The sequence below is a fragment of the Coffea arabica genome, chromosome 1e, assembly GCF_036785885.1.
Source record: "Coffea arabica cultivar ET-39 chromosome 1e, Coffea Arabica ET-39 HiFi, whole genome shotgun sequence".
NCBI lineage: Eukaryota > Viridiplantae > Streptophyta > Magnoliopsida > Gentianales > Rubiaceae > Coffea > Coffea arabica.
The window spans coordinates 56,353,221-56,371,598 of record NC_092311.1 but is presented as its reverse complement, the minus strand read 5'-3'; the positions used below and the strand labels follow the sequence as shown (position 1 = coordinate 56,371,598).

The 18,378-nt window shown below is 35.1% G+C and overlaps 1 protein-coding gene and 1 long non-coding RNA gene across 7 annotated transcripts; one reads left to right on the top strand and one right to left on the bottom strand.

Annotated features, from left to right (window-relative positions):
- Nucleotides 1-171: 171 nt before the first annotated feature.
- LOC113735341 (uncharacterized) lies at nt 172-2,756 on the top strand. Of its 2 annotated transcripts, XR_003459568.2 has the most exons (4): nt 172-465; nt 575-655; nt 1,485-1,895; nt 2,472-2,756. It is a non-coding gene; the product is annotated as an uncharacterized lncRNA (long non-coding RNA). The 2 variants fall into 2 exon arrangements; XR_011821809.1 differs by lacking the exon at nt 1,485-1,895 and having other exon boundaries at nt 183-465.
- A 349-nt stretch (nt 2,757-3,105) lies between these two features.
- Nucleotides 3,106-10,235, bottom strand: LOC113735349 (fumarate hydratase 1, mitochondrial). 5 transcript variants are annotated; one of them, XM_027262367.2, is made up of 18 exons: nt 9,993-10,144; nt 9,702-9,862; nt 8,609-8,726; nt 8,173-8,322; nt 7,889-7,999; nt 7,676-7,759; nt 7,152-7,250; nt 6,677-6,727; nt 6,540-6,589; nt 6,342-6,423; nt 5,483-5,577; nt 5,332-5,398; nt 5,154-5,204; nt 4,783-4,878; nt 4,216-4,314; nt 4,096-4,125; nt 3,927-3,992; nt 3,106-3,572 (listed from the first exon to the last, which is right to left on the bottom strand). In XM_027262367.2, exons 2-18 carry the CDS (start codon nt 9,833-9,835, stop codon nt 3,486-3,488), a joined length of 1,470 nt encoding a protein of 489 aa, XP_027118168.1. In that variant the 5' UTR covers nt 9,836-9,862; nt 9,993-10,144; the 3' UTR covers nt 3,106-3,485. The 5 variants fall into 5 exon arrangements, with proteins under 5 accessions (XP_027118168.1, XP_071922947.1, XP_071922953.1 ...); XM_072066846.1 differs by having other exon boundaries at nt 3,329-3,572; nt 9,645-9,862; nt 9,993-10,135; XM_072066852.1 differs by having other exon boundaries at nt 3,329-3,572; nt 9,645-9,875; nt 9,993-10,134.
- Nucleotides 10,236-18,378: the final 8,143 nt, after the last annotated feature.

Genomic DNA, 18,378 nt, shown 5'->3' with positions numbered 1-18,378 from the left:
TTTCCTTTTCATTTGTGTTTGGATAGGAATTATATGTCATTTATTTACATCACAAATATATTTTTTAATTTATTTTTTTAATCATCATTTTATCTTACATACAAATAAATTAATATATTTGCATTCAGATAAACCACACACACCCCCCCCCCCACCCCCGAAGGCTAACAGAATGAGGTTAGCACGTCAATGTCGAATGACTAGAAAATGTGGAGAATTTAGGGTCTGTTTGTTTGGGTGGAAAACATTTTTCAGAAAACATTTTCCACGTTTTCCAATGTTTGGTAACCAAATAATTGGGGAAAATAATTTCAGACGGAAAATAAATTACATCCATAGATGGAAAATAACTTCCTTAGCCTCTCTTGTGAAGTTATTTTCCGCAGCCTTCCTTTCAGCCTCGCAAGGACTTTCGACATCGCAAGGCTTACTTGACAATACCTTTCATTCCCGGCATCTCATCAGGTAAACTACTCCGGCAACTCTCTCTCTCTCTCTCTCTCTCTCTCTCCGTCTCTCTCTCTCTCTTTCTCTCTCTCTCTCTCTCTCATTTTTTTCCCTTTCATTCCCGAAGAACCCCCATTCCCGTTTCCTCCGGCGTCGGTCCTCAGTGGCGATCACCTCCTCCGGCGACACTATCTCGTCTTCATTACAGGTTTTTTTAACTCTCAATTTCTCGTCTTCACGCACAAACACCTTCACTGCGTCTGTATGTACAGTTGCACACAAATTTCGTTTGTTTCCTTTCCAAGTTGGATTTGAATGAATTTTTGTGGGTTGCTTTTGTTTTAGTTTGTTCTTACCTGATTAGGGTTACATTTGGTTTGATTGATGCTAATGAATCAATTTGGCTGCTGAATTTTGGGGGTTTTGTGATTCTAGGAATCTGATTATTAATTTCACTGGCTTTTCTCTATTGGGAACTTGAACTTGCAATTCCGACTATCCTTAAAGATTTGGGGTGGAGAGTTGCTTGAAATTGTGTTAAATATGTTACAGATAATTTCTTCATGCAGAATATGAGATTATTTTTACCCGTTAAAAAGTTGATGGTAGGCTATAAGTGTTAATATACAAAGTATTAGTGTTAAAGTGTTATTGAGGTCCAACTTCAGGGGAGAAAGTGTTATTAATTGAATAATGCAACATTGCCATTAGAATGATTTTGATTAATCTCATTTATTGCAAAGGAGAAATTGCAAAGTGTCTACTTTTACAGCAAAAGTGTGAGAAAATGTGGGTGCTGAACCCTGTCAGATTTGCAAGGGAACATATATCCTAATTTTGATCTTGAGTGTTCCAGTAAAGTTGTTTCCTGAAGTGTCCAGCATTATTTAATTAGTCACCATTTGTATTTATAATTGTTGATTTGACTCTACTTGTAGTGGATTTAATCAAATAATGGTATTAGAACTATTGGATTCAAAAGAAAAGCACATTGGTAGACTTACATCCCAACGAACTTTATTTTTTTTTTCCAAAAGAAAAGCACATCGGTAGACCAAGTGCTAGCCTATTCCTTTTGAACACAAGCAGGGCAGCTTCCCAAGTCATGAGATTCCAAGACACTTCTGTCTGCTATGTTTCTAATTTACCAACTACAGTCTCCAGTCCATCCTTCCACCTCTAACCCCGGCCACAATGCACCAACCAACTTCTTGGCACCTTGGAGAAGTGGCAGCTGCTTTGAACAAAATTAGTGCAAACAAGCTTGATGTTAACCAACTACATGAAGAGATTTATGAAGATAGAAGGCTATAGCGAAGAATTTCTGGACTTGGTATTCTAGCATTTGGTGCAAAATGAGAAGCTAGGAAAAGCATTTATGGCGAAGAGTCAAAGACTTCGTTTGATTTCTCTTGAGAGGTTCAAGAAAGATTGGGGCGTCGAATAAAGTACGTGAACTGAATTATGCAATTGCCTTGTCATAATAATTAGTTTGTAGGATTCTACACGCTTATGGTAATGTGTTTATAATGAAGCCTGTTATTTGCTTGCTTTTTCTTGTTTGTTTAGCTGATCCAGAATGATATTCTTCTTTTTTAAGACTCTGTAATAATGGTTATATAATAGTCGAGGATTTATGGAGTGTTGAGATTGAAAATTATGGTTCTAATACGGATTGTCGAAAGTCTGAGAGCCCCAAGGTCGTTCTTGTCTCTCTGTCTGATTTTTGTTTGTTGCGTGCAAGCTTTTTGCTAGAAGCTTGTTGGTAGGTGAAGGTGGTGTTTGCAATTTTCTTCATTTTGTTACTCAGAATGGTTGCCTAGTATTCCATTTAAGTGCTCATTGGTAATTCCATCAGAGAAGTTATTATTTGGTAACTTAATTCTGAGTGCTGTCATGGTGGCTTTGGGATGGCGTAATGGAAATTTCTGCTTGTTTAATTGTAATTATTATTTTGGTGGCTTTGGGATATGGCTTTATTTTTATGAAAAGTCACTTACCCGTCTGTGTTTTACATTTTGCAGAGGGTGATGCTGTATATATGAAGATGGCTATCATGTGTTTGGCCTTATTAGAGCCAGGAAAGAGATTGCATGTGTGCGAACTTTAGTTTGAGTAATTAGTTGGGTAGTTTAGCCCCTTTCTCTTGTAATCAGATATGCAGGGCTGATGTTTCATTGTCTAATTATCAAATTTGGTTGGATTCTTGGAATTGTATTACGAGTGTGACACTTATTATGGATGCTAGAATTGCTAATTATCTTATGATGCAGGTTATATAATACAGCTAGTTTTCGTTTGATTTTTAACTCTTCTTTCCCAACCAATTCATTAGTAACATAAATAATTTCATTTAAGAATTCACGGTGTAATATGAATAAATATTTTATAGAAATGATAATATGATTATAATGGATAGAAACTAAAATTAACTTGTAATGAAATAAATGTTTTGAGCGTAGAAAAATATTTGCAACATATCAGAAAATATTTCATTGACAAACCAAACACCGGAAAATTATGAAAAAAGGAATTTCGAAAATATTTTCACTTAATAACCAAACACTGGAAAATTATGGGGAAGGAAGTGATTTTTCGGGAAAATAACTTCGATGGAAAATATTTTCCCTAGGAAAATATTTTCAGTCCAACCAAACGGACCCTTAGAAGCAGCAGCTGCCCATAATTTCAATTATAGTTCCATAGTCGCCAAGTAAATGAATTCGCAGAGTGACAACTACAACTTTGCGCAATTGCAACACTGCCATTATCGCGTCACACACGCATTTCGTTGCCTCTGCATCTCATAAATCCCCCTATTATTCCCTCCTTCCATTACAAAATTGTATACAGGCTTTCCCAACTTTTCGCCTCCTATTAATTTTGATAAAGAACTGCTTAGAATCGGATAAAACAGAGCGAAATGAGAAAACCTCAGACAGAGCCAGCGCATTTCCCGATCCATTATTGCAATAGAAAAAAAAAAAAAAAAAGTTAGCTGTCCCAGTTCCGAGTAGCTGTTTGGTTTCCGTGGCAACTTAGTCGCTGGGACCAATCATCTTCTCTGGCACTACAAGTGTGTCAAATTCTTCGGAGGTCAGAACTCCCAGATTTAAGGCAGCTTCCTGTGAAACACAAAGCTCGGTCAAATTCGCATTCACAAAACTCATTTGATATTTAACTTGCATCATAAACACATTTTCCAACCCAATCTTTTTTTTATACTCAATCATCTTTTTTTTCTTACATACATCACATCACAAAAAGTGCTCCAGTAATTATTCCAAATAATACTCTATCCAAACAAACCCCATGTTTTTCTTTTCAATAAAACAGTAATTGAAAAAAATAAATTGCCTCTGTAAGTGGACAACCTAAACTCTCAACAAACTTCCAGGAACAATACTCTCATGAGGTTCCTAGAAAGAATGAAACCCGAAGAAATCCAACAGATTGCACGGTTGAATTATAACTCTCACCTTCAGAGTACTTCCCTCCTTGTGGGCTTTCTTGGCTACTGCAGCAGCATTATCATACCCAATTTTCTGTTACAAAGCAACAAGTTATTATTTAAGAGAACAAAAACTTAAAAACATGTCAGTGAATTTACAAGTACAATGTAAAAGCAATGCCAGGAAAGAAGCTTACAGGATTTAAAGAAGTGACTAGCATGAGTGACTGCAAGGTTTGCAAAAAGCAAAATAAGTCAATAGTTAATGACCACAGAAACAGATATATTGTCATTTATGCATCAAGGCCTTCACTAACCTCGTGTAACAATTTAGTGATCCTTTCCCTATTGGCTTGAATTCCCCTCACACAATTCTTCTCAAAGGAGGAAGATGCATCACCAATCAATCTCAAAGACTGTGAACATCAAAGGTAACAAGAGTCAGACACCAGATATGTGATGAACCAAAGATCATTTAGAATTCCAATTCGCACAGGGACTGTTAAGAGTGGCCTCAAAAAGGCTGTTTATGTTTCATAATAACACATCTAGAAGATATTCGTGAAAAGTATGCCAGAGATGGAAGCCAAAAGTTATGAAATTGAAGCCGTAAAAGAAGCAAAATTTACACACAACAAACTTAACGAGCCAAGGATCCTTCCATAACCCATATCACCTCTATTCTTCTACTATATGATAAGAGCGGAAAAAACCAAACCCTACATTGTCTCTCATATTTCTAGAACTGCTTCATCAATATTTTTGCACGGCAGGCACATTGTGGGAAGACTTTCTACTCGTGAGAAAGACTAAAGTTTTAATGTTTTGCTACTTCACAGTTATAATTAAGCAATATTGTCAAATAGCAAGAGATCAAAACATACATGCAGAAGACAACTGGCAATCAGAGGCTTGAATACATTCAGCTCAAAATGGCCATTTGATCCACCGACTGTGATGGCAACATGGTTTCCCATAACCTGCAAGTTATTAGAGATTAGAAGAATCTAAAGGATCAAACCATATTGGGATGTTCAATCGACTGCTTTTATGAGCAAATATTTTCCTTGCTTTTTCAGCTGTATTCTAAAGTAAGCACCTTCGGTTGTTTCTCAATTATATAACAATAACAGCTCCTCAAATATGGAGTAGTAGTACACAAGCAAAGGTATCTAGAAGAAACACAATCTGGAAAATAAAAGTAAATGATATGCTCGAGTTCTCCATTCCAACCTGAAAAGGAACAAGTATATACCTGAGCACAGACCATGGTGAGGGCTTCACACTGAGTGGGGTTCACTTTCCCCTGAAACAAAGTAGGTTCAGAATAAAAATCAGGAGAAATCAGTGGACAGAAATTGCTTGTCATACCATGTACCATGCACTGATCAGCATGTGTCACCTCAAATACATGCAAGACGCAAAGACCTTACCGGCATAATACTGCTGCCAGGTTCATTTTCAGGAAGAATAAGTTCGCCCAGACCACACCGTGGACCACTGTAACAGGAAAATATAGTTTACTGTACAGTTAGCAAGAAAACTGTAATGTATACAGTAACATAATCTTTAAAGAAGCATTACCTTCCCAAGAAACGAATATCATTTCCAATCTTCATGAGAGAAGTAGCAACTGTATTTAGGGCTCCACTAGTTTCAACAAATGCATCATGAGCAGCCTGCAAGTAAAAGACCGAGCAGCTAAAAGATTTTAGAGGGCGTTTGATAAAACTAAAACTGAACTCTGAAATCTGAAGACTAAAACTTAATTGCAGTAGCTGTAGTCCTAATTCGATGAATCCATAAAGTCAAATCTGTTTGGTAATCAGCTGAATGCAAGTACTGAAATGAAATATTTCATTCTATACATATTATATAGGTTAATAGTGATACTATGTTAAAATACTACCTTTTAACATTAATAAACCATATGCTACTATGGAAAGTGTATTTCTGTTTGTTTATGTGTGAAAATGTGTCTGAGAAAAGAAAAATGTATGCTGTGTCTTTAACAGAGAGATTATGTCTCAGTATGTTATAGAATAAAATGTGTGTTTTTGAGTGTGTGTGTGAGAGAGAGAGAGAGACAGGGCAAGAGAGAGAATGTGTGTGTGGAAGTGTGCCTGTGAGAAAGTACGTCTATGTGTGAAAATATAAAAGCGTTGGATAATTCTTTTGAGTAAATATTACTGTACTAGTTCAACAATTCAGCAAATTAAGTGATACAACTTTCACTTACAATTTTCTATACAAATCAAATGGGCCTTAATGTATTCAGATATAAGCAAATCCAATTATCAAACAAACTTGATAGAAAAAGCACTTAATTAAGGCGGTTACCAAACACCACAGTGACGTATATAAAAATAAATAACTAAAAGAACCTAATGCTATCAGAGCCAAAAGGCAAATACATAGTGCACCATGGGAATCAAGAGATTACAAGTGCTTCAAACTTGTTTTCAGCTGTTACAAATGGTAACTTTGTCTCCTCTGCCACAGCAGCAGCAATTTTCACATCAAACCTGAACAACAGTCATGGATTTGTAGATTCACTTTATCCACACTTCATAAAGCTGCATTAAGTTTACAGGTGACTGGAAATTAAATGACATGTTTCACCACACGCTGTAAGGCATACCCTTTCTTCGTGTTCAAACCAGTTCCTACAGCAGTGCCTCCCTGTGCAAGCTGTTCAAAAGACGTTCCTGTTCCCAGTCAAAGACAAAGAGAGGGAGGTAGGGAGGAGGAAGGGGAAATACAGAAGTTTGACGCAACCTGATACAGACGAGGAAGAGTGCACAAGACTCGATCAATCCCATACTTCACCTAAAATTAGGAATGCAGCTAGGATGAGTACTCCATAGCTGATTAGTAACACTTAAGAATTTGAAAAAAATAATAATAAAAAAAAGTACAAGGAACTCCAATGAAACTTGTCACCTAAACAAGGATCCCTCTACACTTTCTTAAGTTGAAGAAACATGACTTTATATCATACCGAAGAGATAGCCTTAAACTAATTATGGTGGCAAGATATCCATCTTAACATGAAATTTTACCTATCCGAAGACTATAATTGAGAATCTACACACAGAATAAAAACTACTGGAACGAGCAGACAGGCAAAAGTCAGTATCATTTAATAGACAAAATGGAGTTCCTATGATGAAGGGAATTGTCATGGGAGGCCATTCCATTTACCACATTAATCACAACCATTATTACACGACAAGAGGCAGAAAGATCTTACTTGTGTTGTATACCCACTAAACTCCTGTCCAAGTGTCAAAGGTGTAGCATCTTGAGTGTGCGTACGCCCAATTTTAACTATGTCTTTGAATTCAATCGACTAATAAAGAACAAAAAGGAAAACAGTATTAAAATTACAGGTAAAGTTGAATAGTACAAGCAATATAAATATACAAGCCGTTATTAACCAATATAAGCTTGAAACGTGATTAGAAATCATATGATAAGTAGAGAGGAAAATTACAAACATAAAAGTGATCCATATAAACGCATGAAGTCTTCATAAAACGGGAACTAAAAGAAATTTTAGAGAAGACGGATATAGACACACAGATGAGTGCATCTGCATGCCACCCTAGTGGAAAACTTCGAGATTTACCAACAAATTTCAAAATTAACTTCTTATTTAAATTCTTCAATGACTAGAAATCTTTAGATTAAGTAAGTGCATGGGCAGCTTTACAATGAATTCCAACAGCTTTAAATTTACTTAAGTAGTAAATAATAAATAAACACTACATCAACCTTTGAGTGCAGACTCGTTTGCAACTGTTTGAGATTCGGTATTAATCTCAAATTTACTTCCACTGCAGCTGCAATATGCATTACCTGTACATTAGACAAATGTCAACTTTTTAGTGGCCTCAATTAGTGTACAAGTTAAGCATGAAAGCTAGATAAATAAGTTCACACTCACAAATGACTAAAATTTGTGAAATGTTCCAGCAGGAGGCTTACTGTTGGAAAGGTGTCATTTGAAGATTGAGATCTGTTCACATGGTCATTTGGGTGAACAAACTTCCCACCACGCTTGTGCCCTAGGATTTCAGCAGCTCTATTTGCAATAACCTGTAAAAGTCAGCTGAAACCTGATTAAAGATCACCTTCAGAAGAAGGAATAGAACAATCAGAACACTTGAGATTCTGCAAAGTTATTCCAGATGCTCAAAGACAGAGTAGCAGCAGATGCATTTCAAATCAAAAACAAATCATCACTCACAAGGTGACTAAGTATTAGGTACCTCATTGGCATTCATGTTACTTTGAGTGCCACTTCCAGTTTGCCAAACCACCAGAGGAAAATGATCATTTAGTTTCCCCTCTGCAACTTCTTGCGCAGCTTGCATTATTGCCTTTGCAATAACAGGATCAAGGCCATACTCCATATTCACCTGTAAATGCAACAAATTCGACATTGTATAGTCAGCAACCGAATTAAAATCGGCAAGGATGCGTGACTCAGTTCACAGAAATTAATCAATCTTCATGCAAAGGCTGCCAGTGGGCTGATCACCCAAATCGCTTAGACAATCAGTGTCAAATTCTGACCTTCCTTTTTCATTTTGAAACGGACATTAAATGTGTCAATACAATTATGCAAAAATTCATTTAGAGAAGTGCATGACAGCAGAATTAGAAACATTAAAGTGGATGAAACAGTGCAAAATGATAAGCAACCTTGGTAGCACACTTTTTAAGAATGCCAAATGCACGTATAATTGGCTCAGGCATCCGTTCTCGCTCACCACCAATTTCAAAGTTCTGAAGTGATCTTTGAGTTTGAGCTCCCCACAATCTGAATAGCATCAATAAGAAAACAAAAGTCTTACGATCGTTCAGAGAAGAAGAAAGTATGAAAGATGGAACTTGGAAAACCTTTAGCATCAGTATTATTGCCAATAAATGTAAAACATTGAAAATAAATTTGTCTCTGAGCTGGTTCACTGGAACTTTACATGGTAATTCATGCAGTAAATGTTGAAGCACAGACAGTAGCACAGATCTTTAGTTTTGCCATATCAAGCACATACAGAGAAACTCTATGCTATTTGACGAGTCAAAAGGAGGACTGCATGATGTTCAATTTATTTGGAACATTTAGAGCAATATCAAATGCCCCATACCCCTTGTAAGAAGGAGAAGCAACTCACTCTGGCACAACCTACGGAAACCCCAAAAGATGTTAAATTGAAGCTTATATTGCAAGCAAAAGAATCTCAGTTTTCTCAGTTTTATAATAAGGAGCCAAACAACAAGAGAAGAGAATGCGAAAAGAACCCACACCGCCCTCCCCCCCCCCCTCCAATGTGAAAGAACAGTTGGTTTGACCATGTGATAACCTACAATGAAGCAAGCTATTCCAGAGACTTCAAGTCCAATATATTAGGGTTGGTGTCTGTACTGTCTCTCCATTTTCATCAGAAGAGGGGGAAAAAAGCGGTTTACAAGAATTATGCAAGTGTTCATCTTTGCAAATGACTCTGCATGTGGTGTTTGTGAATCAGCACTCTAACATTTGACAACAGGAGGCTTGCAGCAAACCAAGAGGGTGTGGGCTCCTTGAAGCCAGGGACCAAGGCGCCACCCTAATCCGAGAACGCAGGTCCCCAGTCCAACCCAATGGGTTATCATAAAAAATAATTAAGAAAAAAAAAACTAAAGATACATTTCCGCAGAAACCGAGAATAATATACCGTATAGTAAAGCAAAATACCTAGTACTAAGTATGTAAACCCCTAAAGGAAATGGAGAAAGGGAAGCAAGTACGGACTTGTCAGATGGAACGAGAATGGGCCCAAAAGTGTCTCTTTCCTCCCTAAAAGAGGTAGAAAAGCATCTGAAGAGCGACGTCGTCACAGTCCTTGATCCAATGGATAGTCGACGAGACGCTACCAACATCGCCATTGTTCGAAGCAGCAAGATTTAGGTTTTCTAGGATAAAAGACTACTCAATCATCAATGAAGATGAAGAAAGAGAAAACAAGCACAAGACGAAGAAGAAGAAACGGATTAATGTCCACTGAGGATCTATGATGTGCAGTCTAGTCAAAGGAAAACGAACCTGAAGTCGCCAAAACAAAAGCCGCCGGTGACGGATCCCAATAGGGAGTCAGAAAAATGGGGATCGGGGAACTCGAACTTAGAGCACCTGACCCACTTGCTCCACCCGGAATCCGCCTTTTTTTTTTTTTTTTTAAATGCCAGTTTATGCCCAAACCTTCTTTGAGTTCTTTCGGTTTGGACGAGAAGACGGGCAGGTCTTCTGTGTCTGTGCGGAGGGCCGGATGGCCCATATCGATTTTCCTCACGATTGCATAAACGTGTATCCTGATTGGTCTATTATTTTTGTGTACCTCGAGTAAATGGCTAAAATGGTGACTAAATTATTCAAAGGGTTAATCACAATTAATTTCCTTAAGTGTACCCTTTTCTCACTTTATCTCCTACCTTTGTTTCTATCTTAGTTTATTCCCTATTGGATAAAATCAACCCTCGATTATTCTAATTTTTTTTATTGTCCCTTTTATTTTTCCCCCATTTTTTCCTCTATTTTATTTGTCTCTTTCTTCCTACCCTTTTCTTTTTTCTACAATAAACTTCATTTTAGTGATTGAAGCTAAAAAAAAAAAGAATTGCAATATCTTTTTTTTCTCCAAATGATCATAAAATGGTCAAAGCCTTTCTCTAAAATACCCTTTTTGACCTTTCGATTCTTTTGACTTTTTCCTTTCCTATCCCACCTTCTTATTTTATTCTAAGATAAAATCACAAAGATGAATTTATGGCATGATAAATGATCATTAATTGGAATTTACAACACATGGCATCGTACAAAAGATCGAAATTGGCTTTTGATCCTCCCAATTACAATCTTTACATGAAGATTTCTGCTGAGATGAAGTTTCACTTTTCTCTCTTAAAAATATCATTAACCTTCCTTAAAAACTAATGTTCTTCTAACATATTAGCCCAATTAAAAAAAAAGTAACAATAAAAAAATGATTTCAAGAGCGAGAAGAATATTTCATGCCAAAAGTACCCCTCAACTTATTACTGGTTGGTTGATTTATAATTAAAAGGGAATATTAGTTAAAAATAGAAAATAAATACTAAACTCTAGCATGAGTACAGTAGAATTTAGTAACAATGACTATTTTTCATAGAACTACATAAAACAGCAAAATAAAATTATTGGACAAAAAAACTTGTTAATTTTGAATCAAGATTTACATGTAAACTTCATAGACTCTTAGTATTAGAATTCGAAAGATTTTGAACAAGAATTGAACGAAACAAAGTATGGACTTTTCAAGGAAAAAATATCAAAATAGATTGCAAATGATAAAAAAAAATGCTAAAATATGTTATATTTTTTGAAATATTTCTTTAAATTATAGGATCCATTATTTTACGTGGTTAACAAGAAATTTTCATAATTTGCAATTAAAAAAATAACAACTATCAAGTAATGTTTGGCTTAATAGAAAAGATATGATTTTAATGGAAAAGCAAATAAATCAAAGTAGAAAATATTGTTTCCAACCACCGTGTTTCGATTATACATACAAAGAAAAGAAAAAAAAAACAAATTGGAAAAGAAATGAAATAATAGATTATGTGCAGTTACGTTTTATCTATAACGTAATAAAATCTAATTGTAAACATAGTTTAATACTTTACTCTATTTTTTGTGTATTTTTATATTCAGCTTGTTATTCTTATAAAAAATTTATGAAATAATAATATCTCAATAGGAATTTTAATCTCTTTTGGGAGAAGGAAATTACAAGAACTACTAAAATATAAAAAAGAAATTTAAAGTATTAACAATTATCGTTATAAAATTTGGTATTCAAGATTTTCAAAATTTTTTATATTCGAAATCATGGTTAATTTAGTATATATTCCCAAGTTGCAGGGATAATAAAGTTATTTGACCATCCATGAACCCCAAATGACTTAGATAAGAAATAAGTAATATTTTCAAAATCTTAGAAAATAACAACGAAATTGTCAAAAATCTCAATGATGGTTTCTGAAATTATCGGTAAAAAATATCATATTCTAATTGACACAAATTTTTTATTAAAAAAAAATCAAACTTTAGGGGTTAACACGTATTTTAACCAAACTTTACATGAGGTCAACGTAATTAATTTAGGAAGAAAAAAAGCACCACATCATCCCTTCCTCCTCCACCTGCTCCTCTTTCTCCACCACCCCCGCACCGTCCCTATTGTACAACCTCGCCACTGCACCCTCTCCTCTCCTCATCAAATCTTTTCAAGTAAATCAGAGAAAGAAAAGAAACCCAAAAACGAAATTGGTAACCATGTTAGCCCACAGCTCATTGTTGAGCCAACTGGAACACAATCAATGTCATTTGTTGGGACCCATGAGTATCTTGCACCTGAAATTATCAATGGAGAAGGGCATGGCAGTGCTATAGACTGGTGGACTTTTGGAAATTTCCATTACGAGTTATTGTTTGGTAAGATTCCCTTCAAGGGATCTGGGAATCGAGCGACCTTATTCAATGTTGTCGAGCAGCCCCTACAATTTCCAGTCTCTTGTCGTCAGATTTTCGGCTAGAGATCTTATAAGAGGGTTGCTAGTAAAAAAGCCATGCCATAGGTCGGATTCGTTGTGCAAGCCCATTGGACTCTGATTCGTCGTGCAAGCCCATTGGAGATCCTAAGGCTATTTGAGATTGAGAAGATTACCCCTCCCCACACCATTAATTGGTTAAATAAATTTAAAAAAAAAAAACTACTATTGGAGCTATCCCCTTTCAGCAAAATTCTGATAATTACTTCGAATTTGATTTCTTTTGATGGCTTTCAGAACTGATTGGAAAGGAGGAGAAGGAGGAGGAGGAAAGAGAGCGGAAGAAGAAGAGGGGAGTGAGGGTGGCTGGAGAGCGGTGGGAGAAGGAGAGAGGGGCAAAGGTAGCGAGCAGTAAAAGTAGGGGAGAAGTGAGTGGTAGGACCGTGGGAAACGTTGCAGAGGTAAGAAAAGAGGATGAGGTGGCAATAAAGTGGCGGAGAATGCTCCTATGGCGGGAATGGGAAAGAGAGTAAAATGACGTAATCTGGACATTTTTTGCTCGTAATTTGGGCAATTTCGGTTAATTGATGAGAGATTGATTTAAAACACTCGTTCTAGAGAATTGAATATTTTTTGTCATGTCAAAACAAAAAAAAAAATGTGATCAATTATTGCCATTTTGAACAATTTAACGACCATTTTAACCATTCTTTTTTTTTCTTATTTTGCGGCACTCTTCATCTTCAACTTGATTGCTTCTACTATGAGTATTTTCTTTATTCTTTAATGGGTATATACACACACACACACATGCATATATACACTTTTTGATAGAAATCCATTTATTTAGCAAATTATATATTACATCTTTAGTTAGAACAAAAAACCCTATTTTTTGAAGTTTAAAGATTTGCTTGAATTTAGAATAAGAAGACGGTATTCTTAGAAAACCACTAAAAAAGAATAACATTCAAATCAATCTCATGAAACTACCAACAAAACGATTAGAAAAATACCGATTTCACTGAGTTTTTTGTTTCTTAAACCGGACTTGTCATTAGTTTGGATGTATGATTATTTGGAAAAATATTTGTGCTTGTATCACGCACACATTTTTAATCACCTTCTTATCCTCTTATCAATCTATATGTCTTTGCATATGATACGTGACCAAAAAGAGTGCTAGATTAATTATTTTAAATAATATCTTATCCGCGTAATACTTTCAAATAATATTTTAAATACAGTCTTATGAAATATTGCTAGATATTTTTTAAATTAAATATTATATACACTGACAGTGCATACACTATCACGGTTGGATACATGATACGTGAGCAAAATTTAGATTTTAAATTTAAATTTAGATAGATTATCATGTATCAAATAGTGATATCACTATATGCACGGTAAGTATATAAAAGATTAATATATATATTTTTTGAGTTACATGCGTGAACCTATGGAGGTTTAATACCACATTGCAGCACTCGGATAAGGAGATTCCTGCATTCATGTAGCCTAAATTTCTTTAGGTGCAGGATTGGGCATCCGTACTTGACTAGAGCTCGAATAATTTGTTTGAATTATTCTTAGCGTGTATTCCTGATAATCATTATCCATGTTTGGATTGCATTTTCTAATTTTTTTTGTAGAAAAATTATTATAAGGATAAGATAAAAAGATGGTTGGAAAATGTATTCACGAGCGTATCAATTTTTCTTGGTAAATTTTTTTCATTCACATTTCTAGATGATCTATTAAGAAACATTTTTAGATGAAATCTGTCTTTCATTGTAAGATTGGAGAGTAACACCGTATCCTTCATCCAAATTCCTTCCTAACCTATAAAAGCTCGAGTTGTTTACTCACCGTGATTGAAAATCAACTGGAATTAACCGATTTGACTAGTGGAATCTCAAACAAGAGATTCGATTTATATTAAACTCACAAAATAAAAAATGATAAAATTAAATCTATAGTCACTATATTACGTTTCTCTATCTGTTTTATATAGTTTACCGTTATCTAGACTATTAAAAAAAAAAAGAAAAAAAAAAGCCTATAACAACATACGCCATTTTTCAAATTTAATCTAGAAGAAAGAAACAAGTACTCGTATAGATAACGAACAAAAGAACAAGGGACCAAATAGTGCATGCTGAAATGGAATCATGCGGTGGAAGAGCGTGCCCCAGTTGGTAGGGCAAACCGCTTGATGCTCTGTTTGGGGTGAATTACAGCGAATTGGTAGGTGGCAGTCAAGATCGGCAGTTAATTCCAGCAGCAATCAATCCCAATCAATGAGTATAAAATTCCATAACCAGAGCAGGCCAGTTCATAAAAGGAGCACCACGCACAATCAATAATAATAATAATATCAATCGGGTGAACCCCCTCCCGCCTTAAGAATTTCAAAAAAAAGTTAGCAACTCTATTCAGCCCTAGCCCTAATAACACTAGTGAGTGTGTTTGGATTGTAAGTTATTTTCCCAAATATATTTGCTTACATCACTATTACAATTTCTAATACACTTTTTTATCTTCCCAATTACCTTTTTATCTCACATACATCACATCACAAAAAGTGCTACAGTAAAAATATCTCCCCAAATATATTTGCTTACATCACCATTACAATTTCTAATACACTTTTTTATCTTCCCAATTATCTTTTTATCTCACATACATCACATCACAAAAAGTGCTACAGTAAAAATATCTCAAATAACTTACAATCCAAACACACTCACTACTGATCAACTACTTGCATGCTAAGGACCGTTTAAGGTTGCTATAGTTCATTAAAAAGTACTTAATTAATAAAAATTTGATCAAAGTATTTATTAATTATTTATCATATTGTTTGAGTGTACACTTGTACAAGTATTTTTTATTTGGTAATGTCTAAATTTCAATTTTTATTTATTGAAACACAAAATTTGCTCTAAAACTGATCCGTTTGGATTAGCTGTGTTTTTAAAAAATTTTACTATAACAGTGTATATGAAAAAAATTTACTATAAAATTTTTTGAAATATTTGAAAGATGAGATGTTTTTTGAATTATTGGGTATTATCGTAGCATTGTTTTTGAAAAAATGACCAATCCAAATGGAGAATATATGTTTCATTGGCTAAAAATTCTACCCATAAATTTAATAAATGCTGTTCACCAAACACATGGGATTGCTTTTGTCCTTCTATAGTAAAAACGCGGTAACCCCAAAATGGGACCTAAAGCATCCCAAGGTACGTTTGTTTTTGGCATGCATAATGCCTGTTCTGATCAACTTACTACATTATCTTTTCCTAATTAAACGGGGAGCCTAAAGCCTAATGTCATGTACTCTCAAACGAATGCATTAACAAGCAGGGGCGGATTTAAAGTGGGGGCACAGGCTCCCACTGCCCCTTTAAATTCCTATAATGTATCTACAATTTTAACATAGTTTTAAAGGTGCCTGCAGAATTTGTTTTAGAAAAAATGTGAAAGAATGGATCACAAAATTTATATCATTCATTTTCTCCTCTAGTTCCCATTTTCCCACCAACAGGTCAAAGTACCAATTATATCAGTCATTTCTTTTGGTCTCCCACTCCCCAAGTTCCTTTTACTCCTGTGGTCCCCCATTTCCTTTCACAATCGGCTCTTTTTCTTTCACATCCAAGCCAACTACTTTTTTTTTTTTTATCACTTTATCCAATTATCATTTACTTCCTTTATCCCCACTCCCCAATTTCCCTTTCCTCATCTGGCTCTCGATTGTCCCCACTCTCCAACATACATAGGAGAGCCATTTTTTTTTTTCCACAACCAATGTTTGTTACTCTTTTTATTTTTTATTTTTTATCACTTCATCCTATTTAGAGATTGCACCAAAATCAATTGATCTTCTAGAATTTGGGTCTGCCACATTTTGCAGCTCTTTTCACCAACTTTAGGAGACCATCAAAATCAGGTTCTAAACAATTACTTATTATTATTATTATTTAAATTTGTTTGCAAATATATTTCTAGAGCATGAGACTATTACTATTTTAAAGAAATTTAAAAATTGATTAGTTAATGTAATAACTAATAAATGGGTTATTTAATAAATATTTTAACTTGTGAAATGGTGATTTTATGCATGAGATTTTTTTTTTGCTTAAAAAATTAGAAAAAGAATAAATAAAAAATTTTAGTGTTATTTTTTGCCCCCACTAAGATTTTTTTCTGGCTCTGCCCCTGTTAACAAGAAACAACTGCTACAAAAAATGAAAAAGAAATTAAGAAAGAAGAAACAAAAAAAGAAAAAAAAATATGAAGTCGATAAGTAACTTGAAACAAAATACTGAAATACTACTTATGAGTAATCAAATTTAAAAATGAAAATGTATCTTTAGTATTAAAAAAAAGAGTAGAAGTTTAACTGGAACAGGTTTGCGAGTGAGACGTCTTTTTTGGGCATTTATCCGATAAGAAGTTCTGGCTGGGGCTGCATAAGGAGGAGGACTATTTGGCTAACAGGTACTCATAAGGAGGGTCTTAGTAATAAATTTTTTTTTTAAATATATATAATATTTAAATGTAGAAAGTGCTATAAATGTGATTGTTTGCATTGACATGCAGTAAATTAACTGTTAGGAAAAATCCAATTACTAATCTTCTACATTAATTAATTTGAGTAGGTTAAGATGCCGAAGACGTACAAAATGCCCAAGGAAGATGACCACAACATAACAAAAACAATGACAGGAAAGGAGCGAAGGATACGAGTGAGGAAGGTGCGGGCACTGTCAAAGGGCGAGAAAACCAAAAATTAAAAATTAAAAAAAAAAGAAAAGAAAAAATCAGGCAAGCACGGCTAGCGGGGGCAGAGCGTGGGCCCGGGCCAGGGCCCGAGCCTGAGGAAGGAAGGCTCTCAGCTCAGGAGTCAGGGGTCGGGACTCAAAAGAGTCAGGGCTGGGGAGAGGGAAAAAACTAAAAAGAAGGTTGGTAGGGGGCCCAGGACAGGCCGTCTACGGCTGTGATCTGGCAAGTGAGTGATGCCAGCCTAGCAAATTTCCATACATCATTTTGGGGGTGGGTGGGTCCCTTTGTCTTCCAACTCCCACATGGCCAGATGCCTCTCTTCCTCCTCCTGTCCGCTGTCCATGCACCATTTGCTCCTCCATCTACAAATCCTCTACTCACACACCATCATCCCACAATTTAATTCCCTTTGTCCCCATCTCCATCAATTTCCCATTTTTTTTTTTATTATTGTTAGCGTTCCTTTTAGTAAGGGTAAATTGCATAAACTTCCCATGAGGTTTCTAACACTAACACTCACCTCTCTTATGATTTAGAAAATAGCAGTGATCACCCTTGAATTTAAGAATTTTGTTGCAAATTCAGTCCATGCTAGAAAAGTTACCATTAAAAAATTGTGTTTAAGGGGTAAGATGAAAAATTTGTACCATATTTGTAATTCATGCTGCTTGCCAATTTGTATTAACAGAGGAATGACAAAATGTGAAAAATTATTAAGAATTGGTAAAATTCAAGAGGTGTAAGTGCAATCGAATGAAATTTACCAATGAAACATGAAGCAGCGCTGGATGCCAATGGCTAGTTAAACGACTATATATCCGGATTCTTGCAGCAAAACTTATAAATAATACACCGCACTCTTAAAATTCTCTATTAGCAATGTGAATAGTTATTTGCGGGGTAACACGATTGTTTATGTTATTAGCACCAAATATATATATATATATATATATATATATCACCGAGCAATCAGTTAATTAATATATATATTTATGTTATTAGCACCAATAAACATCACTAAAAATTACTGAGCATGAGATAAATCTAATTACAAGTAATTAGAAAGTGTACGCTAATAAGATAAAGTTGTCTCTAGTAAGTGA

What these genes read in the sequence shown, in the direction of transcription:
- LOC113735349 (XM_072066846.1), bottom strand. Translation starts at nt 9,835, where the DNA reads ATGGCGATGTTGGTAGCGTCTCGTCGACTATCCATTGGATCAAGGACT. An exon ending in GTTTACATACTTAGTACTAG is followed by an intron (nt 8,727 to 9,644) that starts GTATTTTGCTTT and finishes GATGCTATTCAG; the next exon opens with ATTGTGGGGAGCTCAAACTC. An exon ending in TTAAAAAGTGTGCTACCAAG is followed by an intron (nt 8,323 to 8,608) that starts GTTGCTTATCAT and finishes TTGCATTTACAG; the next exon opens with GTGAATATGGAGTATGGCCT.